General features: G+C 34.2%; 2 protein-coding genes across 12 annotated transcripts in view; one reads left to right on the top strand and one right to left on the bottom strand.

The window, feature by feature from the left end:
* The window catches only part of LOC116129753 (potassium transporter 2-like), a 9,271-nt gene extending 7,144 nt beyond the window's left edge, over nucleotides 1-2,127 (bottom strand). The window contains exons 1-5 of one of the 11 annotated variants that reach the window (XM_031415479.1): nucleotides 2,081-2,127; nucleotides 959-1,062; nucleotides 506-740; nucleotides 180-425; nucleotides 44-97 (exon numbers count right to left, since the gene is read on the bottom strand). In XM_031415479.1, coding sequence (XP_031271339.1) covers nucleotides 44-97; nucleotides 180-425; nucleotides 506-740; nucleotides 959-997 — 574 coding nt within the window. In that variant the 5' untranslated portion in view covers nucleotides 998-1,062; nucleotides 2,081-2,127. Of the gene's footprint in view, nucleotides 1-43; nucleotides 98-179; nucleotides 426-505; nucleotides 741-958; nucleotides 1,063-1,246; nucleotides 1,976-1,995; nucleotides 2,042-2,080 lie in introns of those variants that run through there. The other 10 variants (XM_031415478.1, XM_031415483.1, XM_031415482.1 and 7 more) reach the window with 10 other exon arrangements.
* Nucleotides 2,128-16,798: 14,671 nt separating this feature from the next.
* On the top strand, nucleotides 16,799-21,322 carry LOC116129752 (alpha-galactosidase 3). Its single transcript, XM_031415471.1, has 15 exons — nucleotides 16,799-17,131; nucleotides 17,385-17,443; nucleotides 17,589-17,645; nucleotides 17,731-17,765; nucleotides 18,108-18,211; nucleotides 18,352-18,424; nucleotides 18,664-18,722; nucleotides 18,810-18,875; nucleotides 18,967-19,050; nucleotides 19,173-19,237; nucleotides 19,339-19,421; nucleotides 19,800-19,890; nucleotides 20,039-20,097; nucleotides 20,342-20,482; nucleotides 20,935-21,322. Exons 1-15 carry the CDS (start codon nucleotides 16,926-16,928, stop codon nucleotides 21,043-21,045), a joined length of 1,293 nt encoding a protein of 430 aa, XP_031271331.1. The 5' UTR covers nucleotides 16,799-16,925; the 3' UTR covers nucleotides 21,046-21,322.
* The last annotated feature ends 108 nt before the right edge of the window (nucleotides 21,323-21,430 follow it).

A 21,430-nucleotide genomic window follows, 5' to 3' on the forward strand; every position in this document is an offset into this window, starting at 1 on the left:
AGTATAATAGGTCATAAGATAAACTACAAGCAGAAAAACTTACAGTGGTGATGTTCCTTGGACATGAAAAACTCAAGACCAGACACTGCAGAGAAAACTACACAACAGAATAGAAATTTAGAGTCAGCAAACTGGGAGAAAACAGTTGATGATTAAAGTTTTATAGGAAATAAATTTACCAGATATGGCTGGAGTAAGAAGTCCATCTCCAATTACCATACAAGTGCCAAGAAGAACCAAGATAAGCAAAGCAGTATGCAAGAACTTGTGCTTCTCAAGATAGATTTTCACCCTCGAGCTGTTGTACTTCTCTGGTGGTTGCTCCATTTTATATGTAGAGACGGCTTCATCAGCAGCCTGTCTGTTGGGCAGAAGGCTTACTTTGGCATGTCGGCATATCAATGAATACAAGGCAAAAGTACCACCTGGAAAATGCATATAAGGTTACAATCCCAAAACCAGTCGATATATGCAGTATGCTGTTGTTAATCATCAAGGCACTTACCCTCCCCATTGTCATCAGCTCGAAGGACTATAAAAACATACTTGAATAAGGGGACCAAAGTTAGAGTCCAAAAGACAAAAGATAAAACCCCATAAATTTCTTCATTTGTCTCTGAATGTTGAATGTCTTCTGCAAATGTACTCTTGTAAACATACAGTGGGGAAATGCCCAGGTCCCCATATACTACACCAAGGCTTTGATATGCTAAAATCAATATTGTCTTCCAAGAATCCTTCTGCAGTGCAATTCAACAAGCAAATTTTCTTTAAAATTCAGCTCAGTTACAAAAAACCATATTATTTAACCAAGTTATAACTATACACTAAACCCATTATAATAAACCAAATAGCCAGAAGCTCTATATAAGTAAAGCCACAATATATATATAAAATATGCAATTTGAATGTACTGAACAGATCCAAATATTAAACTCAAAAACTTAATTGTACTAACCTTTGAAGCATCCCAACACTTCCCATATTCAAGATCCATGATAATTGTTCCTTAATCTTCACCGCAAATTTCTGCTTTTGAACACAGTTATCAGCAGATCTGCACTGAAACAATAAAACCCTTGATAAAACACTTAAAAAAATGAAAACTTTCAAAACAAAACTGCGAAATCCTCGATGAAAATATCAAAACCCATTAAACATCCCCAGTTTGAACCCGCTTATAGAGGAAATAAAAGCAGAGCACATTAACCCGCTTTCCAATAATAAAGACACATGCCTACCATACCTCTATCAGACTATCACATCCCCCAAACTCCTGGAAAATTGAGAAAATCCTTTTGTGAAATTTTAGGAAAAAGAAAGAAAACATAAACCCAAGTGGTAAAAAAGAAAAATCTTGAACCCCAAAAAAATTAGCGCAGCTCAAACTAAAAGAACTGTAAAATTATCTGGAAAAGTCCAGAAGCCATAAATATACAAAGAACACTAATTTATTTTGCTCCCTCTAACAGTACTTGGTGTTTTAATTTACCCTTATCTTTTTCCTTTGCCCTCACCTAACTTCCTTACAATTCAATCAAGCAAAAGGTCCAAGAACAAACATTGAACTCATGGACTGAATTAAGCAGCCACAAAAAGACAAAAGAAACAGAGAAAAAACAAGACTTAAAAACACATTACAACAGATTCCACCGACCACCATCACCACTGTGCAAATGTACACAGTTTATGAAAAAGAAGTTACAACATTTTTGAAAGAGAATCTTTCGTTATGGCAGAGAAAAGGGCAGTCACGTGATCTCAAGCATCAGTTACTTTCTTTCTTTCACAAACAAAGGAAAATCTTCACATCTTCACCTCCACTATCACCTACCATAAGAGCCCACGAAATTAAAGCTGATTTTAAAGCCCATGTTTTTAACGCCCCGCTTTTCTCTCTCCCTCTCTCTCAATTCCCCACGAAACCAAACACACTCACTTTAATTATTCATTTGAGGAAAACAAGAATTGGGTGTTTTTCAAATCACCACCTACCTGAAGCAACCCTTTTCACTCTCTTTTGCGCCTGCAAGAGTTTATAACTTAAAAAGCAATCAATATGATACGAAAATGCTCTTACTTGAAATGCAGATAATAGTATCTTCATTATTGCTCCTAAACTCCATTATCACAACAATAAAAGCTCAGCCTTTATGTGTTTTGGTAATCTTAAGACACTACTGGGCCTACCATTTATGACCCACTTTTAATTTGTCCTATTCATCATTCTAGATGAACAACGTTTGGGTTACATCATCTTCCATCACGTTATGAGGTTTTTCACCATAACAGATAGTGACCTCCAGCCCTCTATCACCCTTCTCATACTTTTAGAAACTAAGAAAACAGGGAAGAACTTCAAGCTGTAAATTAAAACAAAAATATAAACTTTAAGGTACCTCCAACTTTCCATGGCATTGGAAACTGTTTCTGTTATCTTCTTGAAGTTCCCGCAACTAATGAAGGGATTACATCACAGATCTATACGAATGAATAAACCAATTGAAACAAGGCACATATGTGGTTGCCATTCAACTGATACTAAAGGAAGTGAAGTTGGAATTGGGAAACTAGCTGAGCTAGCTAGTTATGAGTTGAAGTAGTTTATTATATAAACTTAAGTACGTGCATAGAGATTGTAAAGACAGCAAAGAATGGTCAGTCTGTCCGGTTTTGAAGGTTAAATGAACAAGACACAAAGCTGTTTAAGCTATTACAACAACCGACAATGGTGGCGATCGAATGTTGTTCAGTAATTTATTTATATGAGAATAAAAATCAAGAAAGATAAACCAAATCCTCAAAAAAGATCTCCCCACATCCTAAATATCACCATTTTCATATACGTAAACCCATGTTTATAAAATTAAACATTAATGCACATAATGTAGAATAATTAATTAAAACATTGAAAAAGTGAAAGTGCATGTGATGGGATGTAGGTTAGTGTGTAGTAATGGAACTCAAATCTGCGTATGTATCCCAAAAGAATAAACAAACAAGGAATATGCAGCTTTCTGCTGAGTTACTCTGTACTATTTTTTCATTTATTTATTAATCTATATTATTCTTGCTTAGCCGGCGTATGCTTCTTCAAAGATGCCAATTTTTGTGTTGTTCTATGCATTGCATGGAATTTATACCACAAAACTTGAACCCATTTGTAATTAGAAATCAATTACAAATAGCGCACTACCCAATTGGACGAGGTGTAATTTGTTGGAGTTGAGCCTAAATCCTCACCAAAATGTCTTATTAAGTGGGAGGATTGTTCATTCTTATAAACTCATTGGCTTGAGCGTGTTTAATCGATATAGGATCTCTAACACTCTCTTTCACGGTCAAACCCATATAGTCCATTTGCCTATGAATAGAGGTAGTTTGACAGCCCACCGTAGGTCAATCACTCAACTCAAATGGGACTGACCACTTGTTAGAATTAAATCTAACTCTTCACCTAAAAGGTCTTATTGAATGGAAAGATTATCCACTCTTATAAACTCATTGACTTGAGTGTGTCTAGTGGGATCTCCAATACCATTTTGGTTCATGACGTAACTTAATTAAGATTATGAGATATAACTAGTATTCAAGGGAATATGTGGGAAAAGGATGGTGATTTAGGATAAGTTAATTTGTTTAATTAAGGTAATTTCTTATCTTCTAGAATGTTTGTCAAAACGCGTAAAGGCTTTTCTTTCTTTTTTTTTTTATTTTTTTTTTTTAGATTAAGTTATGAGTTTGAAATTTAGAGCACGGCTTGGACACCAATTCCAAATTCACATTATTTCCTACCCATTAATTTCAAAAGAAAATTATTCTAGTTAAAAAGAATATTCTCAAGCACTCAAAATAATATATAATAGAAATTGTATTTTTCTCACAATGTTAATTTGGTAGATTGTTATAGTGTATATGTGTGTTTGGATTCCCTACTTTTTTAAACTAGTCTTTTAGAGTGAATTCAACTCAAACCCTTTTATCATGGTATCATCCCATGTTTGTTTCGGGCGATTGTGGGCTTTGGTATAGACCTGTCATGCATGTCAAGCGTGAAGGGGTGTTAACAATTGTATTTGTGACATATCTCCGAACATAAATTTAATATGTTGTTATGATACATATATGTGTTTGAGACTGTTTATCAAAGATGTGTCCTTGAGTTAGGTTTTGATTTTAAGTTTTACCTAAACTTGTTTATTTAACATATAAAAAACCATACACTATACAATTTTGTAAAACCATTGAAGTTATTTAAATTACGTGAATAATACTTTGATACTTTACGTGAATAATAATTTCTTTGACTAATTTAACGTGATATTATTCTTTCATTTTCGCACATTCTTCTTAGTTTATAATTGACTTTTATACGTTTACTCTTTTAATTATAGCGTGATGTACTAATTTGTATATATAACTTTATACCTACAGAGAGATAATATCGTGAAATTTTTATTTTTAAAAATTGGGATGAAATTAGAGATGGTAACCTGACGATAACAGTCATAAATGTAGTAGGGTACAGTGCCAACTGTGAATTGGAGGGTGATATTGATGAGACGGGACCATACCCAGCCCATAACTGGCAACATCATCAAGTAGGCTGCAGCCAGGAGGCATGGGCATGTGTAGATGGGGACTCTAGGCCGGGCCCCGGCTCCAATTCTGAAGTCCACTCTGCTTCCCCAAAATATCAAGTACCTTCCAATTGTGTACCACTATCTTTTTATGGTTTTCAACAAACCATTAACCCAAAAATAATTGGGTAAATAAAGTGAAGGCTGTGGTCTTAACGTGAGTCATAAAGACTTTTATTAACACTACAAAAATACATGATTTTAATATATTTTTCTAAATCTTGAGACCTTAATTTACGAAATTGATTTTGAAAACCAAAAAAGAATGTTCTTTGGCCATGAGAGAGGACTTGAACCCAACCCTTGGAGGAGCAAATCACGGACCTAATTACTCGGCTAACCCCTCAAGAATTTCTTTGTCTTATTATAATATAGTGGAATTAAACCATGTTTTCCTTTTTTGGGTGTACAAGGGAACAAGGCCTGGTTCGGAAGTATGGACGTCAAAATCTTCATAAATTGAACCCATGTAATTTCTAATTGCCGAAGCCCAAGAATCCGATCCATATGAATACTAATGTGAATTTTGGCTTTGAAATATACCATTATTTACACACACAAAAAAAAAAAAAAAAAATGCCTTCTTCTTGTTACTTCTCAAACATCACAAAGGAAACTTTGTGCATTTTCGGTTTGAAAAATTCATAGATATCAAGTGATATAAAAATATGATATATTTATATTTAGATCACATAACAAGATTACATAATCATGGTTGTCAAATCGCGTATTGTATTATAGGATATGTCTTTTCAAAAAATTAATAAAATAATTAAAATTTTCCTAAAATTAATATTATCCTTAAGATTAATTAAAAAAATTTGTAATATTATTAGCTTTAAATTATGGTATTACATAATCAAAATTAATCACAAAATTAAAAATCTATATCATTTCCTTTCAACCATTCATATAATTTATAACATCAATATCAATGTTTATATCTCCATTTGTATTATTATTATCATACAAAATAAGTAACACATGTTCCTCTTTACATTCTCTATATAAAATGGATAAATTTGGGTGGGTTTTAGTGAACCGGGTTGGGTGACCCGGATCTGACCCAAAAAAATTTTTGAGCCTTCAGCCTGAATTAATAAAGTCGTATCAATTTGTATCGATATTTTGAAGGATACGAACGGATACATATCGTATCGTAGGATACATATCAACGTATAAAAAAGTTTATGATACACTCTCTAATATGTATCGTTGATGACCTATATTGAATCGTATCATAGAATATATATTACGTATCGTATGATACTAATAACCATGGCCTACTCTAACTTTAAAATCAACTTCTACAAAAAGCAAGCTAATATCATGAAGCGTGCTCTAGAAATATGGGGTAGAATATTTAATTACTCAAAACATATACATGTCTTGGTCTCAAAGAAAACAAAATTATACACTAATTTTGTCGCCTTACCAATAAATAATATTGATTAAATAATATGAAAGATCAATGTGCTCCTCTATTAATTTGCAAAACCCACAAGACTTTATTATCATATCCCACTAAAATTCATTTATTTACAATACAAATATCACTGAATAACAACAAAGTATACATTCATATTAACAAAAAATAAAAATAAAAAACAAATTAAACATAATATATGGTTCATGAACATATCATCAAGAAGAGAAAATATATATATATATATATATATATAGTCCAAGAACTTAAGAATTTTATATTGAAGTTTGAAAGTAAATAGCTAACAACACAACCACCTTTCAGTGCCCAACACCAGGGCTTGGAACATCACCTTGTCTTCTATAGTAATCATAATCATTCTGGGGTGGAGTTTCATCTTCTGAATTGTAATCATCTTCCATGTTTAGAAGCTTTCGTGTTCCGGCGGTGGCCGTGCTGGCGGAGGCTGCTGCTGCTGCTTCACAACTATTGCATAATCCCGGGCTGAAACTAGAGCCAAATCTGGTAGCTACTTTGCACTGAAGCATCAAAGAGAAAAGAACTAATGAAATCATAAATACAAGACTGGCCTTGAGGTCCCTCCTACCCATTGTTTCTCAAAACTTCTAGTAATTAATGGAGAGCAAAGTTTTGAACGAAGCTAGTGTGGATGGGCATGTGAATTATTTATAAGGCACGACTATGTATCATAATTTTTGAAAAGATAAAACAATATCATTGCTTTTTATAAATGGAGGGCCACATTAATATTGAATTAATAAAGTATGCTAACACATAATGAACTTTAATAGCCTTTTCTTTTTCTTTGGTAATGAGCAAATATTGAATGTTATTTCAATTTAATTATGTGAATGAAATCTTCTTTATGACTTTCATTACTCCAAATCACCATTCGATGAATGTAAAGTAACATAATATATATATAAGATTTAACGATAAATGCTATCATCTTATGTAGATTTTCGTTTGTTTATTTACAAGGGGTTTTTGCTTTAAATGCTGAATTTAGAGTTACAAGGTCTGAAGTTCATTGAAACTAAGCGTCTCCACCCCATGCCACCTCTTCCCAACAACATATTTATATTACCAGTTATTGATAAATTTCATGGCACATGGGAATTTGTAATTTAATTGTCTGGCGTGAAAATTTAGAACTAAAGAAAATCAATATGCATATCGTATCATCTTCTGGTTTCTAGTTACTGCAAACATTTTGATTGCTTTTAAGTTTTTGAAGTCACTCATCCAATTGTTTAAATCGACAGTTTGGACCCTCTCTTTATTACATTTCTGATAATCATGTTGGTCTTAGTTTAATAAAAAAAAGAAAAGAAAAGAAACCTTCTTGTTTACTTGTATAGATTATGTTGTTGAATACTTAATTCTTCTGTGTGTGTTATTAGCAGCAACAATCTCTTTGTTTTGATCATTGATTTAAGAAAAAGAAGCATGCAAAGGCAATGCAGTGTCTTCTTAATTGAATGGATAAGAACTAGAGAAACACAAATAGATAACAAAGTAAAATAAGGGAGGAGATGATGAGTTGGGGTCACCATGTTCATTTGTCCGGTTCTCTTCTTCAAAAAAGAAGCTTTTCATATTATATCCATGCCCAAGCACTTTCGGTTACGCGGCAAAAACAGTCAATATCAGAAAAAAGGTAACGAAAATTGAAAAGATAACTAGGGTTTGTATAATTCGTTATAAGTGGAAAACTTGCCTTTACTTCCACTAACTGATGTAGAAAGCTTTGCTACAAGGTCCAATTTGGTCACACTTTGTCATGTTGACATCAAATATTTGAGACTTGAGCAGTAGTTTGGTGAATCTTCTAGTCAAATTAATTTTTTCATTTTCTGGGAAAATCTTGACGACAAAGACTCCAAATTGGATTGCTTTTTTGTAACTTTATTATCATCCAAACGTTTACATGAATCATGTATCAGCTAGCAAATCGTCTGAAACTTCATCCATTAGTTCTACCTACCAAGCTGTAGTTGTGATGTTGACTAATTAACGATGACCAATTCCTGTATGTTGCCTGATTATCAGGCAACTGTAGTCCTCGGTTTTACACCATTAGTCAGCCCACATGAAACATAAAAATCGAACCAACTAGATCAAATTGTATATCACGAGAAAGATACCAATTCAAAAGTGTTGATGTTTGATTTTGAACACCAACAACTCGTACGTGTAAAGTGTTAAGAGAGTCTTAAAAATTACACTTAATGGATTCATGAGATTTGAATATAGAACTGAGATTATATATGTTGCAGAAACATAAATAATGGATTGGCAAGATAGGTTTTTATAGTGGTTCGGATGCTTAAAGCAAATCCTACATCCACTGTTATTTTATTGTTTTCTGACTATTTCTATGATATTGCCTGTAAGACATACAAAGATGAAGAAATACTTTGCTTTACAGAAAGAAAGAATGAAGCTCAAATCTATGTCTAACTCTCATATGCCCAACCTCCCATTTTCGTGAAGAAAAGTACCAATTTATACACCTCTGAGATCAATGTAATGAGTGTTTTGTAAGTTGCTTTGACACATGGACAACTCTCATCCGTTCTTCTTTTAAAATGAGATAGGGTTGGTATTTGAGGTGGTATGGGCTTGACAGAAAGTACAATTTGTCTTTTAGGCACTTATTGATCTGAATGTCTATTTCATTGTAGGTTGTAGTCTCGAACTGAAGAGCTCGAACTATGCCTGGCGCGATTGGGTGTTGAGAGCTAGGACTGTGATCTGAGAGCTTGGACCGATTCGAAGCTGAGCATGATCCGATAACTGACATGAAATGTCCGATAGATGAATTCTTGGAGGGAGCTAATGTCAAAAGCCCAAACGCACGGCTTAGAGGCCTTAAACGTATAAACCAACTTAAAACAGCCATAACTTTTTATCCGAAAGGATTTTGGAGCCCGTAAGATATCCACGGAAAGCTTGTTCCGAGCTCTACGTCATGGTAACCAGGAGACCCAATTGGGGCCATTTTCAGGGCCAAAAGCCATTGTTTCAACATGTTTCGGGGCTGTTTTGAGCTTTCTATGCGTTTTTTCTGACGTTGGCAATTGGTCGCAATCTGGGAACTGAGAATTGATCACGATTTGAGAGTTGAGAACACGACCTGAGGTTGTTCGCAATATCAAAGCTAAGAGTTGATCGCGATTTGAGAGCTAGAAGCTGATCGCTATCTAAAAGCTAGAAGTTGATCGCTATTTGATAGGAGCTCGACCTGAGAATTTGAGGCATACAATCTGAACGATCTAGTGCACATAATCTCAAGTAAACAAGCGAGCTTATGAGCTCAATCAGAGACCATAAGGAGCTTGATCTGAGAGCATAAAGAGCTTAATCTAAGATCATAAGGAGCTCGATCAGAGAGCATAAAGAGCTCAATCTGAGATCATAAGGAGCTCGATCTGAGAACTCGAGAGCACTTTACGATCTAAGAGCTTAAGGAGTTCAATCAGAAAACCGGAGTTCGATCAGAAAGCGCAAAGCTTGATCTGAGAATAGAAGGAGTTCGATCAGAAAGCGCGGAACTTGATCTAAGAACAGAAGGAGTTCGATCAGAAAGCGCCGAGCTTGATTTGAGAACAGAAGGAGTTCGATCAGAAAACGCGGAGCCTGATCTGAGAACAGAAAAAGTTCGATCAGAAAGCGCAGAGCTTAATCTGAGAACAGATAGTGTTCGATAAGAAAGCATGGAGCTTGATCTGAGAACAAGGGAGCAGCGATCTAAGTGCTCGAGAGGGCGATCTAGCCGCTCGGAAGCGCGATCTAAATTATTTGAACGTGTGATCTCAACGATCTTGAACGCGCAATCCAGATGATCTGAGCGTGCGATTCTTGATCTAGCCACGCGATCCGGGTGATCTGAATGCGTGATCTCAACGATCTTGAATGCGTGATTCTGATGATCTGAGCGTGTGATCTACGATCTGGCAACGCGATCTGGGCGAAATGAGCACGTGATCTCAATGATTTTGAATGTGCGATCCCAATGATCTGAGTGTGCGATCAGCTATCTGGACGATCTGAGTGTGCAATCTACGATCTGGCTATATGATCTAAAGCTAAAGATCAGCGATCTAATGCTAAAGATCAAGACGATATGAGCGTGCGATCTGCGATCTGACCATGCGATCTAAAGCTAAAGATCAGCAATCTGAAGCTAAAAATCAAGATGATCTGAGTGTGCGATCAACGATCTGAACATGCGATTTGAAGCTAAAGATCAGGACAATCTGAGCGTGTGATCTGCGATCTGAGAACTCTGATGCATGCGATCTGTGATCTAGCCATGCGATCGGAGAACTCTTATGCATGTGATCTGGGATCTGACCACGCCATCGGGGAATTCTGATGCATGCGATCTGGGATCTGACCACGTCATCGGGGAACTCTATCGTGAAGGTCACAGGTTCGAGACCTGCATGGGCCACTAAACTGTTGATGCTTGATTTTGGACACCAACGACTCGCACGTGCAAAGTGCTAAAAGAGTCTTAGAAATTACACTTGATGGATCTATGCGATTTGAATATAGAGCTGAGATTATATATGTTGCAGAAACATAAATAATGGATTGACAAGATAGGTTTTTATAGTGGTTCAGATGCTTAAAGCAAATTCTACATCCACTGTTATTTTATTGTTTTCTGACTATTTCTATGATATTGCCCGTAAGACATACAAAGATGAAGAAATACTTTGCTTTACAAAGAGAAAGAATGAAGCTCAAAGCTATGTCTGACTCTCATATGTCCAACCTCCCATCTTCGTGAAGAGAAGTGTCAATTTATACACCTCTAAGGTCAATGTAATTAGTGTTTTGTAAGTTGCCTTGACACATGGACAACTCTCATTTGTTCTTCTATTAAAATGAAATAGGGTTGGTATAAGATATCTTTGAGACGATATCAGCTTGATAGGAAGTATAATTTATCTTTTAGACACTTATTGAGTTGACATCAACATGACTTCTTAGGCATAACAAAAAGAAAAAATCTGAATAGAAATGCAAGATAGAGATGACCTTTTTATATGAAAGAATCTTTGAAACATATACATACATATATCAAGATTAATTAATGCTAAAACGATATCATAACTGAAGGATCCATCTTAATTTCATGTTTCAGCAACAGAAATCTTTGTTTATTAGAGTTGGTAGCGAATAGAGTAATCTACGTACAAGAAGTGATGTTCCCAAGATTGAACAATTACATTTGGTCGGCAATATTTTAAACAATAGTTAAGGTGATGACAAAGAGATAGAAGCTTTTGGGGCATCGTCAACGCGTTTTATTTTTGGTTATTAGGGCGTGTCAAAACATGGTCCAAAGGCACATTTAATAAGAGGGGTTGGTGAGTGTTGAGCTCAGACCTCAGCTCATCATGTCTAATCTCTTTTCTCCTTACCGCAATGATTTTTTCTCTTCCTTACGCTTTTAAATATATATTTAAACACAGCACCTGTTACTGTTGTCCATTTTGCATATTCTTACATATCCCTTCTGATTGAAGCTCCCCTAAACGTATTTCCATCAATTCAATTATTATATTCTGCCGGCACATATACAATGTCTAGGGTGTATGTACGACGTAACACTTATATCAAATTGCTAATATCATCTAACATATTTAATTAATTAAGAAGAAAGAAATGGAGAAGGGAGGTAAGAATGAGTGGAGTAGATGCATTTCAATATAAAGATGGATCAGATTCAGTCTAAGTCCAAGTGTGTTTCGTTTTCTACAACGCGTACTTGAATTTGTATAGGTGTTTCCAGCATGGACTGAGAAATAATTAATATTGCCACCGTCACATTGCATTAGTCAAACCTTGACGTCTTTGTGTTTTTTTCCTTTGTGATTCCCACTCTCCTTCTCTCCACGCCCTTAAACATCACTAGTTGATTCCACTCTTATTACTATGATACATGTGATAAATAAGTTTGGGTAAAACATGCACGATTAGGGTCTAAACCCATTATCCTCATCCCAAATATAATTTCTAATCCTCTCTCTCACAGAAGGTGTGCACGGCTCTACAAACTTGACTTTAATACCATGGTAAACGAGATAAGCTAGTTCAAGAGAGGAGTGAGTATAACCACATATATACATCATAACAATCTATTAAATAAACAATGTAGGAGAATCCAAGTTCATTATTGTCTAGATAATAATGAATAATAATGAACTTGGATTCATTATTATCTAGACAATAATGAACAAGGAGAGAATCCAAGTTCATTATTGCCTAGATATTAAAGCTTCTTAATTAAATTTAAAACTTGCTTAAAGAAGCTTATATCAATTAATATAAGGTCTCAAAATAAATAATGTAGAACAAATATAACTTCTAATAATATGTAATTTCAAAGTCTAGTAAAGTTTAAACAAGGAGAGAATCCAAGTTCATTATTGTCTAGATATTAAAGCTTCTTAATTAAATTTAAAACTTGCTTAAAGAAGCTTATATCAATTAATATAAGGTCTCAAAATATATAAAAATATATTGAAAATGGTAGCGCGTAATTGTTGCATTACCTCATGGCGGTCATGCATTGACAAATCTCAATCCATATGGCTTTGTCAACTCAAGACAAAACGTTGATTTTCATATGTTACATCTCAATCCCCATCTTCTCCCGTATAAATTACCTCCCTCGCCACCCCCACAAACCCCATCACTAAACTCAAATCTTCTCTCTGCATTTTCCGTCAAAATCTTCATAAAACACACACAAACCTCCATTAATGGCGAAACCTATATTAATTTTTCTCTTCTTTATATTATTATCCCACTCTTCTTTATCATCAGCTAGGCCACTTCATGACTTCATGTTACAAAACATTGGTAGTGGAGAACCTGCAGCAGCAGCAGCAGCCTTCAGTATTGCTCTTCCTAGCGACAAAGTTAACAGCTTAGAGAAAGAAGATGATGCAAATAATGGTGAAGTTAGTAAAGTACCAAGCCATGGCAAGGCTCCCGAAACGAATATGAAGAACTCGGAAAAGGGAATTTCGGTGTCAACTCCGAGAATTTCTGGGAAATATCAGCCGTTGGTTTTGAATATTCTTCCGAAGGGGACAGTGCCACCATCGGGGCCAAGCAAGGGAACCAACGATGTGAACAATTAAACGAAGATTAATTATTTAAGTGTTAATTAGCTTAATTAATTAATTATTATAATTCTTTTAGTACATTTTTGCTTCCTTGATTTTGTGTTTTTTCTTTGTGGTTGATCTTCATGTGTAAATACCCATTATAGAATTAGTTATAGGATAATTTCTTATGATAGAGAGTTGATTTCATTTCAATTTCTTGTTTAATCATTTGATTATTATTATATGATTATATATCAAATTATATATGAATGGAAGTGTGTTGTTCAGAGATATCATATGATATAACAGCACAAACTTCATGTGCTATTAAAAAAATGTTAAAAGATATATAATACACATTGTTTTAAAACCCGAACCAGGGGGGGAACCCGTTTTGTTGTCCGAGTCACAGGCCAACCGGTTGAATCGGTTGGATCGATGACATCAGCGATAATTTTATTTTTTAAAAGTTACTATTATCCCTCAAATTTTAGTATATTACGAAATTCCCCAAAAAAAGTTCAAATAAGTCTCTTAAATATTTATTTATTTGAAAAATACCCCCAAAAAAGCACCAATTAATCCCTAAACTTTTGATATATCTCTAAAACACCCCTATAAAATTACAATTAACCCTTATAATTTTGAAATATTACAAAAACCCCTCTAAGACCTGAACTGGACCGGAGAAGTTGCCGGGTCCTAGTCTGACTGGTCTGATCCGGTTTTTAAAATAGAGATAATACAAACACTAATCAAACTTGCGGCTCTTCCATCGCGGGATTTACTAATGACACGTGCCTTTGTTTACGCATAGGACGCTCTAACTCAGATTTTGACGTGGAGGCATTAATCATAATCTAAAGCACAGTAACTTTGCGCCACTTACTAAGACTAATGTTTGATCTCCTTAATTTGATTATATTTCATGAAATATTTATCCAATAAGAATTTTTATCCTCCACAAGTCATCTTCACGGATAATTGATGTAGCTTTACAAAAAGGCAATTAATTTAATATGTTTCACCAAATTAAGAAGGTATCCCTATTCCCTTGAGCTAGAATATTATAATGCAGTTTATAATTTTAACCAAATCGTATAAAAGGTCAAAAAAAAAAAAAAAAAAAAATCAACTAATTTGATTAAGATAAGCATGAATCAGAAACTAATTATTTAATTACATATAGCCAATTAATTTGGTATTAGGTTGCTTTAGGGTTTGTTTATTTGAAAATTGTGTAAGTGGAGTTTTCGCCCACCTGTACTTCTTGACCATACCCATTTCTTTAATTTAATTAAATTTCAACGGTAAGACTTTTTTAATTTTTGTCACTATCATATGGTGGAAATATTTTATAATATGATCATAACATTTCACCTAAAACATTTACTTATAGTCACCCCATCACTCAAGTTCACTTTGAATTTACAACCTTGATATAATCATTTCTAAAGTCTTTCAAAGTCTCAACGTTAGGTTTAAAACAACAAAATAATAAAATAGAGACTATAAATAGTTTCGTTAATATGTGAAGAGACTTCACTAGTTAACATAAAATCATGCAAAATTCTTTTAAATTAACTATGCCTAACCTCAATTATATATATATAATGTTGATTATGAAAAATAATAAAATTAGCAATCTTATAAGCAAGACTACATAGCACATAATGAGACATTGACAAGCATGGTCTTGGACAGTTGGACTTGGACCATTTAATTATTTTTGGGGAGTTCAAGTGGTAGGATAAGTGTTAAGATGTGCCGTTAGAACACATAGTCTCAGGTTTGAATTCTTTGGGTTTCCAAAATTTAAACAAGTGATTATGGTGGTGGGATGCCCTATTAGTCACCTGCAGAGATTAGTTAAGGTATGCACAAGCTAACCCTAACACCTTATTTTAAAAAAAAAAAAAAGTAATACATATTATATTTAAGTATTTATTTTATATGTTATTTTTCCAATTCCCATCTTTTTTAGTGAATATAAAGTTTTCACATAAAAATAAATTGAAATCTTGATAATAAAAGCCGTCATGTATTATTTATTAATAAATCTATAAAATTATTATTGTTTGAAGATTGTTGTTTTTACTATATATAAAATTAATTAAATGCAAATTTGAATGTTAAAATTTTACCCCTAACTTTTAACAAATGAAAAAGAAGACAAAAATTAAGCTACACTCATTTTAGACTTGGACAACTTTTGACGGCCCATTGGTCCAAAACAGCCCAATAATGTAATTGGGCTTCTAACGGCCCACAAAGAGCCCAACATGTAATTGGGCTTTTTCAGTAGTTTCAATAAATTTGAGGAGTTTTATCCCGTCTCCCTCTTGAAGTTTCCGTTCTGTAAATTATCAAGCACCCCCTCTTCCTCTTTTTTAAGTGGTACGTGAACTATGTTCTGAACGTCATGAGACAGTCCGGTCTATATATATCAGTTATCGTATCCACGATAAACATTGAATAGTCAAGTGCAAAACAGACAACCGCTAAAAACATCTAAATAATAAGCCCACCCCAAAATAAGTGTACTCCTATTTCGACACCTTCTTTTTTTTTTTTTTTTTTTTTTTTTTTTTTGGGTTAATTCTACTATGGAAAGGAAAAGGTTGACAATATGCAAATCTGCCCCAAAAAGAAAATAGAGTAAAGATGACGAAGATAAAGATAGAATGAGATAATGTTTTCAATAAACAATTTTGAACGTGAAAAGCAAACAGGATTACGTGTCCCACTCATGGTAACGCCTTTTACTTTTAGAAATAATTCAGTCAAAATATCAAATCAGACAATTAGAATCTATTAAATCAGACACTTTAACAAGCAAGCTTAAGAAAAGGCTAAATGTGGACATGTACTTAGCAAGGCATGGGGCACATTAAGAAATCAAGTCTGATTATTTGAAAATCGACCAATATTCCCTTTTATTTTTGCATATTAATTAATTATGGTTTAATCAAGTAAATATAAATGCTCGAAGATGTTTCGACTTATATTCTACTAATGTAATTTCCATTACAGATAGAAAAATGTTTTTAACTGCGGATCTATTCAATGCAAAAATCAGACATATAATTAATGTAGGTACTTTTGTCTCCATAATACGATACGTCGCTCAAATTAAAGTTATAAAACAAATAACTGGCAAATTAAAATTGAAATTGACCTAATTTACAAAATTAAATTTGCATACACATACGTTGTTCAATGAAAACTCAAACCTTATAAATTTCAAACTCTTTTCGCTAATGATATTATCACTCACTAAAAACAATTTTGTATGCATAAATTCATAAAACTTGATAAAATCTTATAGAATCACAAAACGGGTAAATTTTATCAACTCTTATCGGTTTTTTTTGCATATATTTGCATTGATATTAAATAAAATTGAATTGAATTTTATTTTAAGAAAAAAACTCTTGAATTTTGGCATTATTTTAGACAGAATAGAGAATATCCTTTGCGTAGATACATCTATTATCATTATCCACTTAATTAAAAAAAATGACTCAAATCTAATCACTTAATTAAGCTAACAGGATATTGTTGCTGACCTGTCATACTAAAATCCAGACAAAACAAGAGATTAACTTCCAAGTTTTCTTGTCTCTCTGTTAAGTGTTGTTGAGTTCTCAGTTCTGTTCTTCACGTGTTATATAATCCAACTTACCACAACTACCGAAGAAATCGATGGCAAAGATGAAAGTTTTCGTTTTTACGCTAATTTGGTGCCTGCTGCATGTGGGAATCGAAGGAAGAGTTGTGAATTTGTTGCAAAGTTTTGATGGACCCAGAATTAGCTACGGGTTTAGCAACTCATTTAATCGCATTTTTGATACTTCCAAGTATGGTATTCTTCAACTGAACAACGGCTTGGCTCAAACTCCTCAAATGGGGTCAGTTTTTCTTTTTTTCTTTTTCTCTTATCTTCTGTTATGCTAGTTTTAAATTTGAAGGATTGTGTTTATTTTATGTTTAATCAAAGACTATACATAGATATCATGTGATGAAGAGGTGCTTTTGAGAGGAATTTAGAGTTTTTGGTGAAGTTTTTAAGGGTAGTGTTGAGAGTCAGTGTGTGCTTAAGTGTTGAATGATTGTGCTTTTTGAGGAAAAAAGTAGGTGATTTGTTTTGTGAGTCTATTGCAGGTGGAATAGCTGGAATTTCTTTGCTTGCAATATCAACGAAACAGTCATCAAAGAAACAGGTATTGTTTTGGTGGATCATCTGCTTTGTTTGCTTTTGCTTTTGCTTTTCATTGGTGTTGACTCGTTGGGCTGAAACATTACTTTGTTAGTTGCTTCACTTAGAAATCCATTAGAAGTACTTACGTTATAATTCTTTGACGACAGCTGATGCTCTTATCTCAACTGGATTGGCTGATTTAGGCTATGTATATGTCAATATAGGTAATCTCTGGCATGTTTTAAGTCTTTGCTTTTACTTTTGTTTTCTTATGTTTTGTACTAATTTATCTAAAAAAACTGAATTTAGATGATTGCTGGTCTGCCGCAAAACGGGATTCAGAGGTCAGTTGAGTCCTATAACTTTCAATGCAAAAAGTATCACAAATCACAACCTTTATGATTTGTATAATCGATAATTGATATTGTGGTTGATTGAGAATACCATATCTTTCTTATCAGTAATCATGCATTCCATTAGACTGCTTTTATATCATTTAACTTGTTAATGGATTACCTGCTTTTGGTGGTATAAATAAAACTCAATTCTGAGGATAATACCTAAAATCTGTTCTGTCTCTTTGTTTAGCTACTTTCTATATGAAATTGTTTGTTCAAGAAATCATAAGCATTTAACAATGTCAAGTTACTACATAATTCTTTTCTGTGGGTTGTTTGTTGGTGCAGGGTCAATTGGTACCTGATCCAAAAACTTTCCCATCAGGAATCAAAGCTCTCGCTGATTATATTCATGGGAAGGGCCTCAAGCTTGGTATTTATTCAGATGCTGGGTAGGATGAGATTTCAATCACTTAGACTTAGTTAGAATCTTTCAAGCTAAAAATAATGAGATCATCAGTTATCTTTAAACAAGTGCTGCCTTTTCAATCTCCTTCAAACTCTTCTTGATCCAACCAATTGTGTCTTGTAGGGAGTTTACATGTCAAGTTCGACCCGGATCTATTTACCATGAAAAAGATGATGCAGCTTTATTTGCTTCTTGGGTTAGTCTCTGTTGCTCGTACTATTTATTGGTGAAATTTTATTAAAGACTTGAAAGTATTTGATAACAGAGTCACTATTAATACAACTTGTGGATAAGTAGTTGAAATCAGATTCATAGCTTAATATGAATCAACCTTTCATGAAAGGGTTTCATCTATTTCTTAGAATAATTTTGTAGTTTGCTGGTAAATGGATCTATCTCAATTGCTTTTACTGAGTCCTGTTTGTTGCTTACCAGGGTGTGGATTATTTGAAGTATGACAACTGTTTCAATCTGGGCATAAAGCCACAAGAAAGGTTCATATCATTTTGTCATATTTGTGCTGGGAGAAGATCATTAATTGATAGCTTTAAACTGACTTGTTGTAGTTCCATAATTTGCAGATACCCACCGATGCGTGATGCTTTAAATGCAACTGGGCGCACGATTTTCTATTCACTTTGTGAATGGTAATATGCTTTCTTGATTTGTCTGCAAGTGCTGGAGCTGATTCTCCATTACACTGAGACTAGTTTTGATCCTGCTGTTTTGGTTCTACAGGGGTGTTGATGACCCTGCCTTATGGGCTGGCAAAGTTGGAAATAGTTGGCGTACTACAGATGACATCAATGATTCATGGGTAAGGTAAAAGTTTTTGACTCTGCCTGTTAGATGTTATAGTGGACATTTTGAGCGAGGTATTTAGTTCAGGAAGTATGTCATTGCTTAATATGTGCTGATTATGTCTCTGTTTCTTTGTCATGAAGCATGACTACGATTGCTGATATAAATGACGAGTGGGCATCATACGCTGGACCTGGTGGATGGAATGGTAAAAATGTGAAGCTTATGAATACATTATCTGAAGACAACTATTATTGCTTTGATTCCGAAATAGCTTAACTTCTCTGCCACTTTATTCTTTCTTGGAAGATCCGGATATGTTAGAAGTTGGCAATGGAGGCATGAATTACCAGGAATATCGTTCTCATTTTAGTATCTGGGCTTTAATGAAGGTCTATCTTTAATTTCTGTTTCTTTATTTCTTTGTTTGCTGTCAACATGTAGTTCAATAGGGTTTACTCAGTCGTAGACGTATATGAAATAAAGCAATCTTATACATCTGGTTACAATAAACTATCATATACCTGGTTACCTAAAATATGCATATCTTTTTCCCTTGATAATATCTATCTTTCTGCACTGCCTCAATAATAGATTGTTTGTATCCTTATGATCTAGTAGCACTTTTTGACTATGGTGAATTGGTTATTAGTATGGCCTATGAACTGTTATATGACCTTTGCTTCAAAGATTTCACACAAGTCATTTTTCTAAATCTGACATTTTGGTTCTACTACCCTACATTAATTGACTTAGTCCCACATTTGCAGGCACCCCTTTTAGTGGGTTGTGATATAAGAAACATGACTGCGGAAACTTTTGAGATTATAAGCAATAAAGAGGTCATCGCTGTAAACCAAGGTAAAAACTCAATATTATACCATTCTCTCTCATTTCTTTAACACAACCTGTTTAAATGAGAATTTGCAGCCTTTTTTTTAATGGTTTAGTCAAAGATATCTTTCACTCAAACCGTTACAATTCATATCAATTTTGATTCTTTTTGCAGATCCACTTGGGGTTCAGGGAAGGAAAGTTTATGTCTCTGGAACAGACGACTGTCTTCAGGTCTTCCTTTTTCACACTTATAAGATACGAGTGATATTACAGCCCTTATATGATAACACAGTTTGTGTGATGTGTTTGTAGTTGTGTGTGTTTGTGTTGTAGTATTTAGGAGGTGAACATTTTCCTTCTAGTGGACAAAATTATTTCTAGTTAAATATTGACGTTGTTCGGCTTTTAAATTATGCTAATTATATTACCATAATCTCGTAATTTTGGTCCTTATAATTGTGACTCTGTCCTGCAGGTTTGGGCAGGTCCTTTGTCTGGACACCGCTTAGCAGTTGTTCTGTGGAATCGATGTTCGAAAGCAGCAACTATCACTGCTGGATGGGGACCACTTGGGCTTGAATCTGGTACTAGTGTCTCAATAAGAGATTTATGGCAGGTGAGGAACTGACATACATCATGATGGCGCTGTTAAATACCTGAACGATAGTTAAGGCATTGCTTTGAAGACTTAGATTTATTCAATCATGTATTATTTTTGGCATCAGTTGGCTAATACCTACTGCAAAATATTTCTTACAGTTTCTACTGTATCTTATACCAGTCCTAAAAACTGTCCTCCTTTTGGATTCAACTCAACTAAGATTTTCGGAATTTTTGAGCCCTAAAAGCTCTAGAGCTACTTTTGTTTAAAAGGGTGTTTAACATTGAGTGATGATCTTTGCACTGCACATTGGCCTTAATTTTCCAAGCTTTTACTCGTGGTCATTACATTTCTTTTTATAATTAATTAAAATAATAACAGACCATTCATAGCAGTTTTATGTCTCTACTTTTTTCTTTATTTTCTTAACCTTATTCAATTTTGATTTGGTTCTGTAATACTTACAGCACAAAGAAGTTGTTGGAGATGCCGTGGCTTCATACGGTGCTCGTGTTGGTGCTCATGACTGTCAGATGTACATTTTCACTCCTCAGACAGTTGCTCACTCTGTAAACTAGTTAATTAATTCCTACTATCAGTAGGGTTCAAGCTCACGGGACAGTTCCACTCTTTGATGTTTCGGTAAGTAGACAGGTTATGATTTCCCTTTGAAAATGATCAAACGGGAAGTATTATCATAACCTTATTCTAAATCCAACGCAGTTGTGTTCAAGTATTGTTCATGGCTGTAGTTTCCAATGGAACTGGTTGTAATGTGTGAACGTTCCTAAATGATGCTTGGACATAAATTTCATTATACGGTAAAGACGTACCGGGACATTGTTATGATGAAAATTCCTTGGCTGTATTATAGATGCGGTAATGTTGGTATAATTTTTGCTTGATTTTGGTGAGAGCCACAACACACTGGTGTGGTATGCCAATTGCAAGAGTTTATGCTAT

Source organism: Pistacia vera, unplaced genomic scaffold (assembly GCF_008641045.1).
Source record: "Pistacia vera cultivar Batoury unplaced genomic scaffold, PisVer_v2 Contig213, whole genome shotgun sequence".
NCBI lineage: Eukaryota > Viridiplantae > Streptophyta > Magnoliopsida > Sapindales > Anacardiaceae > Pistacia > Pistacia vera.

Bases quoted from the DNA above. Each gene is read 5' to 3' on its own strand.
- LOC116129752 (XM_031415471.1), top strand. From the start codon at position 16,926: ATGGCAAAGATGAAAGTTTTCGTTTTTACGCTAATTTGGTGCCTGCTG. The intron at 19,891-20,038 runs GTAAAAACTCAA...TTCTTTTTGCAG, and splicing joins GGTCATCGCTGTAAACCAAG to ATCCACTTGGGGTTCAGGGA. The intron at 20,483-20,934 runs GTGAGGAACTGA...TAATACTTACAG, and splicing joins CAATAAGAGATTTATGGCAG to CACAAAGAAGTTGTTGGAGA.